Source organism: Myotis brandtii, unplaced genomic scaffold, assembly GCF_000412655.1.
Source record: "Myotis brandtii unplaced genomic scaffold, ASM41265v1 scaffold199, whole genome shotgun sequence".
NCBI classification, from domain to species: Eukaryota; Metazoa; Chordata; class Mammalia; order Chiroptera; family Vespertilionidae; genus Myotis; species Myotis brandtii.
In genome coordinates, this window is record NW_005357414.1 from 452,100 (window position 1) to 469,825 (window position 17,726).

The 17,726-nt window shown below is 36.5% G+C and overlaps 1 protein-coding gene across 8 annotated transcripts in view; it reads right to left on the reverse strand.

The window, feature by feature from the left end:
• Positions 1-17,726, reverse strand: part of PAK3 (p21 protein (Cdc42/Rac)-activated kinase 3) — a 397,698-nt gene that overhangs the window by 99,515 nt on the left and 280,457 nt on the right. For 5 of the 8 annotated variants that reach the window (XM_005865195.2, XM_005865194.2, XM_005865193.2 and 2 more), the window contains 4 exons: positions 7,583-7,683; positions 4,860-4,922; positions 3,231-3,275; positions 1,916-2,069 (listed from right to left, as the gene is read on the reverse strand). In XM_005865195.2, the coding sequence (XP_005865257.1) occupies positions 1,916-2,069; positions 3,231-3,275; positions 4,860-4,922; positions 7,583-7,683 (363 nt within the window). The remainder of the gene's footprint in view (positions 1-1,915; positions 2,070-3,230; positions 3,276-4,859; positions 4,923-7,582; positions 7,684-17,726) is intronic. The other 3 variants (XM_014538815.1, XM_014538814.1, XM_005865196.2) reach the window with 2 other exon arrangements.

The following is a 17,726-nucleotide window of genomic DNA, read 5'->3' on the forward strand; positions in this document are numbered from 1 at the left end:
AAAAAAATCACTTCTACTGTCGTGGTAAACAACCTGCTTCCCTATTTATAATGGTCTGGCCCTCTAGCAACTTCAGCGCAAAATTATAGCTAATTTGCCTACAAACGTCAGGTGGTCATAATAATCTGGCCACTCAGTGTATATCCAGAATTTTTACACCACTTCCTCTTTCCCTTTACCCCCTTTCCCTTCCTCCCTTCTACCCTCCCCTCCCCTCCCCTCCCCTACTCCTCCTTTCCCTCCCTAACCTATTAGTCAGTTGTGACATTAGAGCATCCAGAAAACATATGGTGGCACTTCACTCAACTCAGAATAGTGCAATAAATCAGATACTATTGTGTTTTAACATAACTTTTAGGATTGATTCTTTGTAAGTTGAGAGAATTCAACACAAAAATAAAACGGTTAAAAAGCAGTGGTAACATGGAATAAAGACAAATTTTTAGAATCTGAAAAGTATTAATGGGTACACTCAAATGATTTCTTGAACACATTTTTGGTTCTCATAGCCTATGGTTCTACAGTGTACTTGGAGCATAGCTCTAGATTTCTTCACATTAAACATTTTTTGATGTGTCACCAGGATCTCTTAAATATTTTATTCCATGTGATAAGCTAAATATCATAAAAAGTTCTTCTTGATGGCTTTTTTCTTCTTTTAGGTTTTTTGCCATTGGATAACAGAAGTTAATCTTCTCATTAAAAAGAATCCTATTGAGCATAAAAATTGCCATATGTCTTTAAGTTTGGTCTTTGATATTTGATATGGCCAAATCAGAAACCAAGTGTATTCTTGTACCATTGTTGAAGAGATCAAGCTTGCCCTGGAAATGGAGAGCATTATGCTAAGTGAAATAAGCGAGTCAGAGAAAGATACATATCACATGATCTCACTCATTTGTGGAATATAACGAACAACATAAACTGATGAACAAAAACAGATCCAGAGACAGAGAAGCATTGATCAGACTGTCAAACCTCAGAGGGAAGGTAGGGGAGGGTGAGGGTAAGGGGGAGAGATCAACCAAAGGATATGTATGCATGCATATAAGCCTAACCAATGGACACAGACACCAGGGGAGTGAGGGCATGAGTGGGGTGAGGGGGGGAATGGGGGGATAAGGACACATATGTATTACCTTAATCAATAAAGAAAAAAACAATGCCAAAAGATATGGGTTCGTTATAGGTGGGACACTAATGATAGTATTCTCTGCTTTCTTTGGATGTTAAATAAGAAATTGCTCTTGAGAGGCAACCCAGATAATATTTCTCAAAATGCAAAAGTATCATTTGGTATATGTATTGTAGTTGCTTATAGTGCAAATTTGTACATCAGAACTTAAAACAAAGGCCAGGTCTATAAGCTAACAAATGAAGTTGAAATTTGGCAGACTCATAGCCTTTCAATCTCTTAGAAATAGCAAACCATGATTTCTTCTTTAAAGTCTGATTTTGAAGTCTGATAAAAATAACCTGGCAGCCACAACATTTGTACTGCATTCTCATGGTTCAATTAGATGATTCTAAAGAATAAAACACATTTCAAGAAACCATGGTTTGATCCATATATTTCTCACTTCATGGACACATCACAAGGCCTGATCATGAGTAACTGAGTTTCATGCCAGTGAAGAAACCAAACAATAATTGTGATTGCTGATTCAAACTGACAATTACTGCTTCACTGAACAATTTCCTTATTTCAATTCTAAAATTATCCAAGCACTGTAAATCTCTTAACATCAACTTCAACTTCCAACTCATCATTTGGTTTACTTCTTTTGAAGTCATTCAGAGAAGAAACTAGAACTGACTTCAAATACCATACAGGTATTCTCTTCTAATCGTGAAGCTCTGAGATTGGAATTATTATTTTTTTTTTTACTTTATGATATCCTAGATTTACTCTTACCTCCTGATGTAAAGCTCATGTATTTCTGGTTGTTGACTGTTTCTTTGGAATCATAGAATTTGAGAACATCTAGAACTGCTTGTGGGTTCTTCTTCTGTTCCAGTTTTGTTATGTTGGAGGTTTGGAGTAATCGTGCCCATTGCTCAGGAATTCCCTGTGGACAACCAAAGGCAAAGAATGGCATATCAGAACATTCAGCAGCTACATTTTTCTGGTCCAGTAAAGTTCTTCACCAAGAAGCCCATGCTACCTGTAGAATTTCACTTGGAAAACTGAAGTTACACTCTAGATTTAAAGTTAGTAACTTAATAATGCAATCATTCTCTTCTCTAAATAAAACACATAGGTAAAATTAGGATCCAACTTAAAAAGGGTGGGTGGGAGTATGACTGTGATAGAAAAAAAAAGTGCATGAAAATCACCTCCATATTAACTCTGCTCATCCATGAAATGATGTTCACAGCTTAGCTTATTTTTTCTGGTGACTCAGGGCAGACATAGCAAGACTTCTCTAAATTTGTGCACTGCATAGTATTGTGCAGATCAATAGATTTTATTTTATTGTGAATAATATAAGCTGTTTCTCAGCATGTTGTAATTAGAATATCTTTTAGAATAAAAGGAAAGCCTCACCCTTAGTCAATTCATAATTTTTTATCATAAAATATAATTTGGGAGGTCTAGAGCTTTAATAGAAAGGGTGATTGAGAAGAAACAACAACAGAATTGTGGGGGAGCAATAACCATTGAGATACTAAAGAGTAACATTAATGCTGCTTTGGGCATTTTCCCTGCAGCTTTGTCGGCTCCTCCCTTCATCCCCTCCTTCACACTCCATTCACTGGCCACATAGAAGAACCTGGGGACTGTGACAACCATGCCAAAGCCTTGTGAGAATTTGAAATAATCAGAAGCATTTAGAGCAAAGAGGAAGGAGTATTTGGAAATCTAAACATGGAGAATTGCAAAAATTACATAGAGAGGTTAGTTTTGCATTAGGCAATCAGTATTCTTTCCTAGTTGTTCAGCCTACAGATGTCCCCATTTCATGATTATTCAACTTCCAAGAGCAATTTGGAGTGAAAAACAGATACACTACTCCTGAAGTGCATTTAGATACAATTTAGGTGGTTTTGTCCTATGAAGTCTCGGCAAAACAATGTGTGACGTGGGCCTCCAGAGTTTGGGAATGACAACAAAAAAGTGAGATAAGCCAAGCAACAACTCTACTGCACACACATGAACCTGCTGCTGCAGTGCTATGACATCTCAAAGAAGCACTTTGATGCAAGCTTCTTTTGGGCCTGTGACGCACCTCTGGGAGCTTCCCTGGGCACATCTGTGAGCCATAGAGATCTGGCTGTAATGGACGTAAATAAAGAAAGAAAAGAAAGTTAAAACAGAATGTGGGACAACTTAGAAGGTGGGAGGAGATGAAACCAATGGGTCTGAATGGGGTGGGGATAATCCCATCTAAAGTGGGGTGGTTATAAAAATAGGGAGGTATTACCTAAATCAGGGGCAGGACAGACTATAGTGCAATATATTTAAAAAACAGTGAAAACAACAATATTCCAAAGTTTGGATGCATAATTTCACTTTTGGCCAGATGCTTCCTCCATAAATACACACTAATAAGAATTATCATTAAAGGACTGAAGAAGTTACTAAAAGGTAGAAACATGAATTTGGAAGGAAGAAGGATGGCATTATGAACAGTTTAAATAATAATTAGTAAGTTGTTTTTGTAACGGGTGATCCATCACAGGTAGCCAATGGCCATGAGATGAACTTATAAATTTCAGTTTCCAATTCTAGTTAATCACTTTCAGATTCATATTGGAAGTGTGTATGTGACGAAAATTCAAAGTATGGCTATAGAGTGATGGTGAATTTAACATTTACTTTCATTGATGTGATTCTTCTGTATTTTGTAGATAAAATCATGGCTGGCTTAGAGAAAACTAGATGGAGGATTTCCTACACAGCCAGACTCTGTATTTGAATTTCTTAGACATTTAGGCCAGGGAAAGGGAAAACAATTCATTTCAAACAATACAGGAATAATTTCAATTTTAATTCTACAATTCTGAAGTCTTGCATTCTACAAAATAAGATCAGATATAGGGTAGCAACTTTTTCAAAATAAAGATATGTCCAATGCTACAGAAACATGCTTTGACTCAACTGATTTAATTTGGGATATGGTTTGGTTCCTAGCATTTGGGGTTACTCCAAGCACAGTGAAGCAACACTTTTACATGCATTCATCACGCAATTTGATGCTAAAGCCTTAAGCCAAAAATTTGAACTCAGAAGCCCATGCATGATCCCAGTTCTGATTCTAAGTGCAATTAATAGCATTTGGTTAATACTGTAATGGCTAAAGGAGTTATTAAATGTTACAAAACCAGGTATGCATTGCACATAACCACTAGTATGATCATTACCATAATCATTCAAATATTTGCAGTTATTATACATTCTCATGGCACTTCTAAACTTTTGTGATAAATAGTCTTGTGATCACTAGACCACAGGGAAAAAATGCTATCTACTGCAGAAGATCCTCCAGATAACTCTACTTACCACGTGAATACACTCCTGACATAATTTCTATTTTCTTTTCTAAGTTGAAATAAATCAGTTAATCAATGAAACCTGACACTCAAATTTGAATGTATGCCACAAAGGCACATGATCAGAAAGCCATATCATTACTCCAAATTGAGGTACAAATCCCAAAAGTTAGACAGCTAATGGAGACCTGGATGTGAGAGCATCAGAAGCAGAAGCATGTATAAATGCCTGGCCATATATACAATAACAACTAGATGTACATCAAGCTGGGGATTGGCCAGTATAGCCCAGGAGAATGGCAGCATGATACAACAGGCCAAGCATCTATCTTATCATAAGAAATGATAATTTATATCACTCATACCATTTTTCCCTCTGATTGACTTGAAGCGACCGTCACAGGTCTAGAGGTCTGGAAGGGGGAGTTCTGAAGTATTTGGGACAAAAATGGCAATATAAAGGGTAAGGACTTGTCATAATTCAATACCCCAAATCTCACCTCCCAACTTAATTTTAATATCAGGGTCCAAGTATATAAACAGGTGCACACGGTTATAGGGGGCCAATTAGCCATAGGATAATCACCAAGCAACACACCAAATCAGTGTCCAAATATTCAAAATAACAATACCTTGTGAGACAGTTGGACTATATTGCTCAAAATTCAATGTAAACAACTGCAATAATCAAATTAGCTATGCACACAATGAATTAGTGGTACTGTGGAACTAGGACCCAATTTTAATTCCTACCAATGAAATGATTTTTTAAAAAAAATATATTGATTGATTTGAGAGAGAGAGAGAGAGAGAGAGAGAGATGGATTTTTTGTTCCACTTTATGTATTCATTGGCTGATTCTTGTATGTTCCCTTAGTGGGGATCGAACCCCCAACCTTCGTGTATAGGGATGATGCTCTAATCAACTGAATTACCTGGCCAGGGCCCAATGAAATTATTTTTTAAAGTTTATTGTCATTTTGTATTTTTAGTTTGTAAATTTAAAAAATAGGTTAAGGTGATAAAAAAAGGCAGAATTTGGCATCTTTCAAAATAATATGTGGACAAGTAGTTATAAAAGATCAAGATGACAATAAAATGCATCAGATTTTCAAATTTAGCCTGTGTCTTATCAATATATTCAAATGGATTTCTAACAGATAACTGCATCCAAACAACTGCTTTATTTCAAATTGGGTTTTTGGTAGGAAGGGACAGGTTTTTGTTTTGTTTGGTTCAGTTGCATCAAACTCTATTTTACAATTAAAAAGATTGCCTACCACATGTCCCATTCTATCCCTCTCTGGTTGGTTCTCTGGGTTCTAATTGATAGACAAGTGAAATTGGCTAACTGCAGTCAGCAAGATGATGATGATTTACTTTCCTTCATTTCCATTGAGAACCCATAAAGAAACAAGAAAGAGCTAAAGATAGATTGTATAAGATTTCAAGCAAGTTGGAAAAATTAGGGGAAAAAATTGGAAAGGAAACAGAATGTCACGTGAGAATAGTGAAGGAGGAAACTTTTACATCAGAAAGTGAAAAGGAAGAAAAATACAAAATGATAGTAAAACATAAGAGAAATTTAAGCAGAGGGAACACACATGGAACATGAAAAGGTCAAAAACTGGAAAAATAAAGTTCATCAAATAAAAAAGGGAAGAGATATCAGACAAAACTTATAAAGTTTAAGTGTTTTACTGTTACTTATGTAATAAAATAGTCATTCTATGACTTTTTAAAAATAATATTATCATGCTCAAATTATAAAAAATATTATTTGGTGGTGATGATGGTGGTCATAGTGGTGACAATGATATATTTCCTAGGTATAGCCGAGAGAATATTATCACATATAGTAAAGAACAGAAGCTGGGCTCAAACACAAGGCCATTTGAATAATGTCTCTGACTCCAGTGGTAAAATTGGTTAAATCCTATCAGTATCTTAAATTTGTCAATGTCAGTATTTCTTAATGTTCTCTTCTTGCTACTGAGAACATAGAAATAATTAGCTCACATCATTAAGTTCAAGATGTTTACCCAATTTCCATTTCATTCTCATATTGCTTACTTCCTGAATTGAAAAAAATAGTATAATTTGGCTGTCAATCAAAGATATGGTCTGCTTCTTCGAATTAACTTAATTTGTCATCTCTTTCATTTAATCATACAATAGTCTATTCACTAACCATCATGTTACATAAAAGGAGATTATTTAATATCTAAATTTATCTCTGGCTTAAGAACCCATGAATCAATTGTGATGGTTCTATCAGAGATGTTTTGTTTGAATGCATTGAAAATTACTCATCTAAGAATGTACATTGTGACTGAGTTCCTTACTAGTGTGGGAAAGATAGTTTATCTTCCAGGTACATATTTCTAGCCACATCTTTTCCTTCTTCCATCTAAAAAAATTTAGTCAGATCTTAAGTATAAAATGCCATTGATCTGAGATCCTGTGCTATTTGAGCACTATAGATATGTGGGTTTTTCTAGAAAATTCTTATTGGTATTTATTGTGGTATATATATAACCACTAAAGCATACACAATATTATATCCATCAATATTCCTTCCTGAAGCATGGAATTTATTTTTTCAATGTCTATAAAATATACTTGTTAAGCCTAAAAATAAGCCATGTTCTTAAATTCAAAGAGAAAAACAGGTCAATTTTACAGAGTTGTTTGTTTGTTTGCTGTTAGTGTATGTGGTTAGCTGATCTGATTAATCCAGATTCCAATGTAAAGCCTGAATTATTCAGAAAGATTGTCTTCACTGTCCAAGTCGAGTTGATGATTCTCTGATTAACTTCAAATGACAAAGAATAGGCATAATCAAGCAGGGTCTAACTACTAGGACTACCTCTTCTATGCAATGGTAAATTAGTATTTTCAATCAAGTTGAAGACTATACAGCCATCAAACTTTTTTGTTAAGGTGGACAAAATTATTTTGCCAATATTCTTTCCATCAAAAACTTCAAGTCTGACATTTTGGCACATGGCAATTCTTGATTTATTATAAAATCCTATTATAATAAAGGATTTTTTCATGGCTTACAAAACAAAATAAGCTTACTTACAGTGAATTCCCCAGTGACTGCATCAAACCCCACATGAATCGTATGTTCAAAGTCTGAAGGAAGAGAGATCTCTGGGCGTTCTTTCTCTTTCTTCTTATTGGCTAAAGGCAAAATGTTAACATGCATTTATTTGGGATACAGTTTTGGATCCAAAAGTTGTACAATTAGATTAATCTAAAACAGTTAAAAATTTGAAAGACAGTTGCTTTGAACACAATTTTAACAATACTTAGCTACAGAAATTATAATTTTATTTGCAGAAGTGGCTGGCAATTGGACAAAAGTTATTATGTCTAAAAAATTTAAATTTCCAAAATCCAATCCAAACAAAATCTGCACTCAAACTCATTTATGTCCTCTACCAGTCTAATGATGTAACCAACAGGTATCTAGGTTATTGTGTTTAACTGGCTTTGTTGAATCAAATACTGCTTACTAAAGAATAAATTCATTACACTCAAGTCAAGCCAAGGCTTACCATTAGAAGAAAACGAATAGAAAAGAAAATTGCTTATGCTATCTATAAAGGTGTTATGAATTGCTTCCATGTTAACCATAGTTAATTATAAAGTAGCTAGCACATCTTTCATTTACATGTTTACATTATAAAGCATGTCTTAATAGACTCTTGATCTTCTTTCAACATGAATAATATTGCAAATCAATAATATTACATATCTTTCTTTATCATTAGAAATGTTTTTAATCATTTCCTACTTATAATTTTGCTAGTAAAAAAAATTTACTGCTTTTTACTGAATTAATTTTATTTAGTTCTTAGAAACCTCAAACCACTTCCTTGGTTTAGTCATTCTTTTTTTATTTTATTTTATTATTTTATTTTATTATTTTATTTTATTTTATTTTATTTTATTTTATTTTATTTTATTTTATTTTATTTTGGTTTAGTCATTCTAGTTTGCAGCTATTTTCCATGTCCCTGTTATATTCTGTCCTATTAGCCATTCAAAATCATTGTCCTCAAGTAGCAGATTTTTTCATAATGACAATTATGAACATGCAACCAATAGATAAGCCAAAAGCCTTTAAAAATACAATCACTGAAGAAATTAACTTGGGAACTGTAATGTAATCAGTCCATCTTGAAAGTGATCCCAGAGAAGTTAGTGTGAAAATATTGTAAAATGATATCTAGTAGCTTCCATAATAGACATATAAGCAGATTTGAGCATGTTTGTCTGGTAAGGCTGAAATTCACCCTCAAAAAATAATACTCACACTCCTAATACTGGGCAAGTCAGTATGAATCTGTATGCTCAATCAACTTCAGATGTGCCAGGGTGGTCAATTTAGAACATCCTGATTCAAATAGATGTTTCCTTGGCCTGAATTTCAGACATTTAATTAACCATAAATGAATTACTACTTTTGCGGGTTACCTAGTATAATTTTAAATTCAAAGCCTTTTAGTTTTGAATGTCATTCTTATGGCTTCATTTCTCTTTCTGCCCTCTCTGACTGGCCCATATCGCCTGTCAGGGGACAGAGATATGGGGCAGAAATATGGAAATTCAAGTACTGAGAGGATTAGGATACAGGATTAGGAGCTGGACAAGGGTCACTCAAAGCCTTTGCCTGACCATGGAACACATTTAGGACCCATTTTGAAAAGTACATATGTACCATCTAACTTAACTTCAGTATAGATCTCAATGTTACAGTGAGACTATTTTATTTTTTAAAATATATTTTTATTGATTTTAGAGAAAGAGAAAAGGAGAGGGAGAGAGAGAAACATCAATGTGAGAGAAACTGATCAGCTGCCTCCTGCATGCCCCTTACTGGGGATCAAGCCAGCAACCAGGGAATGTGCACTGTCCTGAACCTAACTGGCGATCTCTCTGAGCATGGGACGATGCTCAACCAACTGAGTCACACCTGCCTGGGCAGTGAGCATACTTTATTGATGACCGTATCTTAACTGAATAGTGAAGTTTAGAGTTTTCTGTTGGTACTTTCATCTTCTTGAATGTTTGTGGACTATAACTACCATTTACACTTATTCAACTACCATTTTTACTTGTTCAGAAAGGCAAAAATAGAACAACCAACTTTCTGTTCTTGCCACTTCATTTCCTTATTTTTATTTTTCCTGATCTCCCATTCATGTTGGACATGGCTAACCATCTCTCTTTCTACTTCTTTGACAATGTGCTCTCAGTCTCCTCCTCCTTCAGTGACAATTCTTTATTTAATTGGCATTGCTTCTCCTTCTGCCTTAGTGCACTCTTTGGCCTTTTATAATCTTTTCTGTACATTCATTTCTCTGGGATGGCATCCACTTCTGGATATTAAGTAATATTACATAATTCCCTATTCTATGGCTGGCAGGGGATACATCCATCTTTTGTGGAACCAGACACTTTATATAATTTAAAAGGAATTCATCCTCTAAGCAAAAAAATTAAAATTAAAAAAAAATTACTAGGGCTCCTCCTAGGGGCTTAGAAGAGTCCCAGGCAAGTGAGAAACTCTGAAGAAGAAGCTTTATTTACTTCATAGTAAATCTACTCCTGGTGGTTGGTGATCTTTTGGGGGTCAAAGACCACTCTGAACAATCTGAAGCTATAGAACTTCTGCCCACAAAAATGCACTATACATACATACATACATACATACACAATTTTGAATGTAATTTTATAAGTTCACAATTTTTCTGAACTCCAGGTTAAGAGCCCATAGCTTAATCTATAACTCCAATTATTATATCAACTTGAATTCATCATCTCTCTTGCCAGAAAATAAGTTCTCCCTATTTCTCCATTAGTATTGGCTGCACATTTGAAGCATATTGATTTAGACATAAATACTCCATTTGATCTGAGCTATGTGAACTGCCTTAATGGTATCTCCCTTGAAGGCTGCCTGACTGTCAGTCCCTTGCCAGCCTAATCATGCCATTCCCATTGCTCAAGGGCTAAGCATAAAAGACACAGGGAGCCAAAACTTGCTTTTTCTCCATTGTCCATGTTTTAGTGAAATGATACCACTAACCACCCAGATCAGAGAAGGATTAAGGCCTTATACTCCTTCTCCTTTGGGAGGTTCTAAGTAATGAAAAGATTAGGATCACCCCCTCTCTGACATTTAATTCAAATAAAAACAATACTAAAGCATTAAAAAGTAAGGAAATCTAAAGAGTTCTGATATTACTATAATGATTAAGTCTTTTAAAAACAATATACCCCAAATCAATGTTTCCACATTTTGGGTACCCCTGATCAAGCACATGCTTACTCTGGCTATTGGGTAATCCAGCACTGGCCCAACTGTCCAAACCATACATTTGGGAGCTTCTTTGATCCTACTTTAATTCTATCTTAGTTTGTCACCAAGTTCTATCTATATCCCAAACTCATCTTAAACCCATCTTCTTTCTTATCCCCACGAACCATTATTTTGGTACAATGTACCAGCACTACTCACCTGGTCTTACTCTCTCTAATTTTGCTCCCTGCAATTTATTATGCTGGGCCAGAGTAATCTTTTGAAATATAATAATCTCACTCCATTCTTGCCTTTTTAAAGACCCTCAAATGGATTCCCATTACCCATGCTTCTTAGCATGTGATCCAAGGGCCTGCATGATCTGCCTTCATCCCTCTCTATTGTTTATTCTTGCTATGGTCCCTGGTGTCCCATACCCATTTCATGCTCCCTAAACTGCTGGTGTTCTCTTTTTTAAAATTTATTTTTCAATACTGTATTACTTTCAGGTGTATAACATAGTGATTAGACATTTATATACCTTACAAAATGAGGTAAGTCTAGAACCCACTTAGAATAATATTTATTGCAATATTATTAAAGATATTCCCTATGCTATAATTTACACCTCCATGACTATTTTTATAACTGGAAATTTGTACTTCTTAATCCCTTTCACTATTTTCATCCATATCCTGCTATCATTCTCTTACTGCCAAGCTTTTACACATGCTAGGTCAAGGCCTGGAAATGCTTTCTTTTTACCATTTCCGCTTTGGTTTGTGTAGATAACTTCCATTAGTCTTTATTCTTGAAGACACCCTCTTGGGCTTCCTCTCCTATAGCAAGTATGTTCCTGTCTTCAGTCCACAGACAAAGTTAAATGCCCTTCTCTTCATGCTCCCATGGACTATCCAGTGTATGCTCTGAGTTTGACATTTATGAACACTAGATGGTTTTTCCTTCTTTATATACCTATTTCTCTAGCTAAATTTTGACATATTTGACAGCAGCCATTGTATCTTATTCAGGCTCACATTCCCTAGCATTTCTGAAACATTCACCATGTGCAAAGTGCTTCTAAGGTTATCTCATTTAATCACCAAAATCTTATAAGGTAGACCATATTATTATTTTCATAGATGAGGAAATCACTCAGTGAGATTAGACCACATACCCAGGTTATATAGCTGGCAGGTGTCAGAATCAGGATTTGAAAAGAGGTACCAACTGTGGCTATAGAACTGAAGCTCTTAATAGCTACATTATTTTTTTTTTTATTCAATCGCATTTTAAAAACTTGACACATTTGAGCCCTAGTCTTCAGTAAATGTATAGTGATTGAATTGGAGCTTAGATGAAAACTTTTTTTCTTTTTAGCAACACAAAGATGTCTGTATCTCCTTCAGAAAATTCTGTGAGCATCGGTCATTTCTGTTAAGATTTAGCCTAACCTGAACCTTGGGATAATAAGACTCAGCCTGATCATCTGTGTTGATGATTGTAGAGAGCAGAAGACCAAGTGAGTATTATTTTTGAAAGCATACCATGCATATTCTATTGGAATCTAGAACGAAGGCCACAAATTGCTGACTAGACTATAAACTGCAAAGAGCATTTGGCTTTGGGACCCTCTAGGTCAGCGGTTCTCAACCTGTGGGTCTCGACCTCTTTGGGGGTCGAACGACCCTTTCACAGGGGTCACCTAAGACCATCGGAAAACACATATATAATTACATATTGCTTTTGTGATTAATCACTATGCTTTAATTATGTTCAATTTGTAACAATGAAATTGGGGGTCACCACAACATGAGGAACTGTATTAAAGGGTCGCGGCATTAGGAAGGTTGAGAACCTCTGCTCTAGGTGTACATGAGTTCTGATTTTAACTCCAAGGAACAGCTAATCTTTCTTGTCTCTCATGCTGACACTTTTCTTCATCTTACTACTTTTGAAAGAAAGAAAAGCCCCTCTAGATATCAGTCATCTCCCATATGGTCCACCACAGTGTTCCATACTTCCTCCAGTGGCTAGAGCTTTTTCCATTACAAATTCCCCTACACCTTTAACCTCTTATTTTATTTTTTTAATCCTCACCCGAGGCTATTTTTCCATTGATTTTTTGAGAGAGTGGAAGAGAGAGGGAAAGACAGAGAGAAATATTGGTGTGAGAGAAACACATCGATTGGTTGCTTCCTGCATGTGCCCTGACCAGAGCCCAGGCCAGGATTAGCCTGCAACCTAGGTACGTGCCCTTGACTGGAATGGAACCCAGGCCCCTTTGGTCCGCAGTCTTGATGTTCTGTCCACTAAGCCAAACCTGCCAGACCTGAACCTGTTCTTTATACGCTCTCTTCACTTCCTGCCTTAAGTTCTCAAATTTCACTGTGCATCATTCTTACCTGGGAAGCTTCAAAAGAGAGAGATGTCAAAACCCCACCCCCAGAGATTCAGATTCAGTTAGTCTGTGCTAGACCCAAGCACCTTTCATTTTTAAAGCTCCTCAGGTATTTCCATTAAGCAGCTGGGGTTGAAATCAACAACTGAAGCTACCCCTTCCACAAATATTTCTGATAGGTGCTGCTCATTCTTCCCCATCCTAAGTCCTTAGGCCTAAGGGGGTGGGGAAGGACAGAATTTCCCTATTTTTTACATAATGTGTATTTGAATCAGTACTACTGCACTTGCCCACAAGACCCCCTCCCTTGAGGTTATTCCCACTTAGTTCTCTTGGCCAAGTCCCCTTATCCATTGAGAACTTTGTTTTCTAGTCTTCATTCCTGCACTCAATGCTGCCATCACTTTGTGAAATGTAATATATAAATGGATATCTCGTTCACACTCTTTCCTTTTAACTCCTTGACTTCCATAAACTCTAATGAACTGGACCACCCTTCCACATATACAATCCATTTTCATGACCATCTTTTAAACCAGTGACTCTCAACCAGGGTTGCACATCAGCATGACTTGTACAATTCCATAAAATATCAATGTCTAGGGCCCACCCAGAATCTACTATATCAGGATTCCTGGGTGCAGAACCTGGGCAAATAATATTTTAAGCTCCATACATGATTTTCAGACTGAGTAGAGAATCACAACTACCTCACGCCTTTTCATTATCTAGAATAACCCTTTCTCTGAAATATTCAACCCTGTCATCTCATTCTCTGAGCCCATCTTCCCATCCTGCTAACCTTCTCACTCTCTCAAGCCCTTACTCTATTTTACCTGTTCTTTGATCTCAACAAAACCTCCAGTTCCTGTATGCCTACATTTTTAACCAATTTCTCAGCTTCCTCCTGGTCCAGACTCTATGGCCCATCATTTAAATTGCTATTAAGCCACTGCCCTGGAAATTCTTGCTCTTTGACTTTCTCTTGCAATTGTCCTTCAAAACCATACTCTGACAGAATCCAACCACAAAACCTCCACTTCCATATTAAAGCTACAGAAAGTTATTGGGGAAAAACCATACAATTATGCATATTGATGTTCACAGATAACAGTTGACTCATAAATGGTGCTTGGCAATATTCTTCTTTCCCCTTGATAATTTCAGTTCCCACTTTTCTTATTGAATATTCCAGAATTTTATCACTCCAGTCAAACTTTTGCTTCACCCTCTTCTCTCTTTCAGCATATGGAATTCCTTATACTTCTAAGATAAAAATGGAGGCCATTAGTTTTGAGCTCTTTTGACTTCCCTCTCTCTCCCAGTCTTTTCATTTATCTCACATTTCACTGGAAGCAGAGTCCCATCCTTCTGTGTAAGGTTTATCCTTCCACTGGTGTCTAGATACCAGTCCCTCTCACTTCTCTTATTTCTCATTATATCTTCTATCTCTCCCCTTCTACTGACACTCCTATTTGGCTTAAAAGACATGCTGAGATCTCTTTTGTACTTAAAAATTAAAACCTTCTGTCACCTCACAGCTCTCTCTAACTGTAGTAGTCTCTCAGCCTCTCCTTCTATAAACACCTTGAAATGGCAATCTAGACTTCCTTAGCCCTCACTCCTCAAACCACTGAGCCCCTGAGGTCACTGAAAATGGCTACTTTTCAGTCCTTACCAACAATAACCTCTCAGTCAAAACTGACATTTATGAACATAAACCTCATGAAATTAATTCTTCTATATCTTCTTTCATACAACACTTTTCTAAAGTCTATTCCAATATTTCTGGGTCATCTATCAACTCTTTGAATAGTATTCCCCAGGAGCTGTTGTAGGTCTTCATCTCTTCTTATTATCACACTTTTCTCCCTTAGGCCACCTCATGTGCTTGTATGGTTTCAATTACTATCTACACTAGTGACTCCCCATATGCACCTTCAACCCTGACCTTTCTGCTGTACCCTGATCCCAAGGAATTAACTGCCTACTGAATACCTCTATTTGGATGTCTCATAGGGCCCTCACTCTAAAAGTAAACTATTCTTCACTGCCTTTCCTCACTTAAAACAAGAACTACAACTCCTCCTGTGTTTTCTACCTCACCATCCTCCAGCTTCCCCTCCTGCTTTCTGAATAGTTGCTTAGTTCTATTTCTATTAATTCTTCCTCCTGAAGAATTCCCACTGTATTTTCCTCTCCTATTCATAGATACTGGCCCTTAGCCAGGCCACTGCCATTTCTCACCTGCATGATTCCAACAGTCTGACTTGTCTCCTTCCACCTCTCTTCTCCCAAATCCATTTTTCTCCTGTGACTAAAGTGATATTTTGACACACAAAGTGATATAATTTCCCTGCTTCAAATGTTTCCCCATTGCCTTCAGAATCAAATTCAAAGCCCTCAGTATGTCATAAATAAGTTCTCCAGGATCCAGTACCTAATTTACTTCCACAGCTCCCTATCCACCCCTCTCCCATTATCACTCTATGCACTAGCTATTCTGAACTATTTGTAATTGTATTCATAAAACCTCAGCTAATAGTGTGAAATGCCTACTGCCTTTATAATGTTCCTTATGTCTGAAATGCCACCCATCTCTTACATGGATAGCTCTATTCTTTCTTTAAGACTCACTTCAGTTCAGTGGTCACCTCCTCCAGGAATCCTTCTTTAATTGCCCATCCCCTCAACCTCAGGTTTGAATAAATGCCCCTCTTCAGTGCTCACTTCTATTTTGTACTCACCATGATAGACTCTAATCATTCATTGACTTGTCTGTATCCCTCACTAGGCTATCAGTTTCTTAAAGGCAGGAACTGATTAACCTATGTACCCCAACATCTATTTAGAACAGTACCTGATTCAATAAATATTTAATGAATAAGCAAATGAACAAATGAATGGGTAAATGATCTTCAGTATATGAAATGAGACCCAATACATGGAGACAGGTTATGCATATTTGCCATTATGTGTTGGTGGATGAGGAGACAATGATCCAGGTTCTCAAAGAAGGCTCGGGGGTGGGAGGATATATTTTAGAGTGGTTGCTATAGTTGAAGTTGTTGTTGATGGCATTATTGCTGTTTTTCTCCAACAGTGGGGATGACTCTGTACTCATCAGGCACATCTCTTCCCAGTTGCCACTTTGGGGTCAAAACCACATATTGGCAACACAGATGGGCAGGGTTCAAGGTACAGCAAAACAACAATTCTCCCCAAGATGAAATCCCTGGATTATGCTATACTTGTCTTCTGAAAGCATTTTAGAAAACTGTCACCTGAGTCTTCCTTGTTGTAGGACTTCCACTTGTCATCTTCCCCTAAAATTTCTGGAAGTTTTGTTGGGCCTTCTTATTGAATGTCATATTGGTCACATCCAGAATTATTTTTTAAGAAAACTTTCTAGCTCCTTGAAAACAGAGCATGCAAGAAAAGAACAGGAATGACAGAGGACAGACATGGAGAAATGCTTTCCCACATAAATTTAGCCTGAAAACACAGAACGATGATAATTTTTAAAAAATAAATTGGAAGCATGCAAACCCACAGTATATGGCATAATTTAAAAAGCGACATTTATACACAAAGCTAAAAGCAAAATATTATATAGAACATTTTTGAAATACAGAAATAATTTTTCCAAAGAAAAAAAGCACAGATGCTACCTAGTTCTAAGAAGCAGGCATTTCACAACCTTGGCTCTAACGACCAAGCTCCTTCCTGCTACTGTTCTAGATTCCTTTCCTTTGAATCAGTCACTGGTCAGTTAACAAGTATACAAAGAATTGAGGATCAGTATAGTGACAGATTAGGCTGAATAACTCATTAGGAATTCAATATTATAAACTTGTGATCTAACTGGAGAAATAAGCTGAGCAAATGAAAAATAAAAATTTATAATACCAGATCAAAGAAAATAAGGTGCTAATATGGGAAGAATAGAGTATAAATGCTGTAGCATGTCAAAAGGAGATCATAGAAACTTGTGGAGACAGTGAGTGCTTACTGATAGAGGTAAGATGAGAGAGAAATGTGTATAGCATATTGATGAGGAAGTGAGAAGACAGAATGGTGAATAGATAGGGTATGGCCTTGGGAATCAGCAAGGAAGATGCAATTGAAGATAGCAATGGAGAATTTACTGGGAAAGTTTTTGAACAGGTGGATGATATGATAGAAAAGGTGTTTCCTCAAAGACAAGCCAGGTAGCTATGTACTTCTAGGTACACATAGCAGGCTTCAAAATGGTTGCTATCATGCAGGCTGAGGAGAAAAATAAATGGTGGGAGTGGAATGGGGAGGACCTATCTGCCACTAACTCTGTTGCCTCTAAGATCACCTACTGGGCATTTCCTATAAACTGGGCATGTCTGATTCCTGCAACTAGATTGAAAACTACCTTAGGACAAGGAAGCTTGCTTGTCTTATCTGTAGTATCCCCGACAACACTCAGCACAGAGCTAGGCACATAAAAAGCAGGCAAAAATCCTTTCTGAGTGAATTATAAAA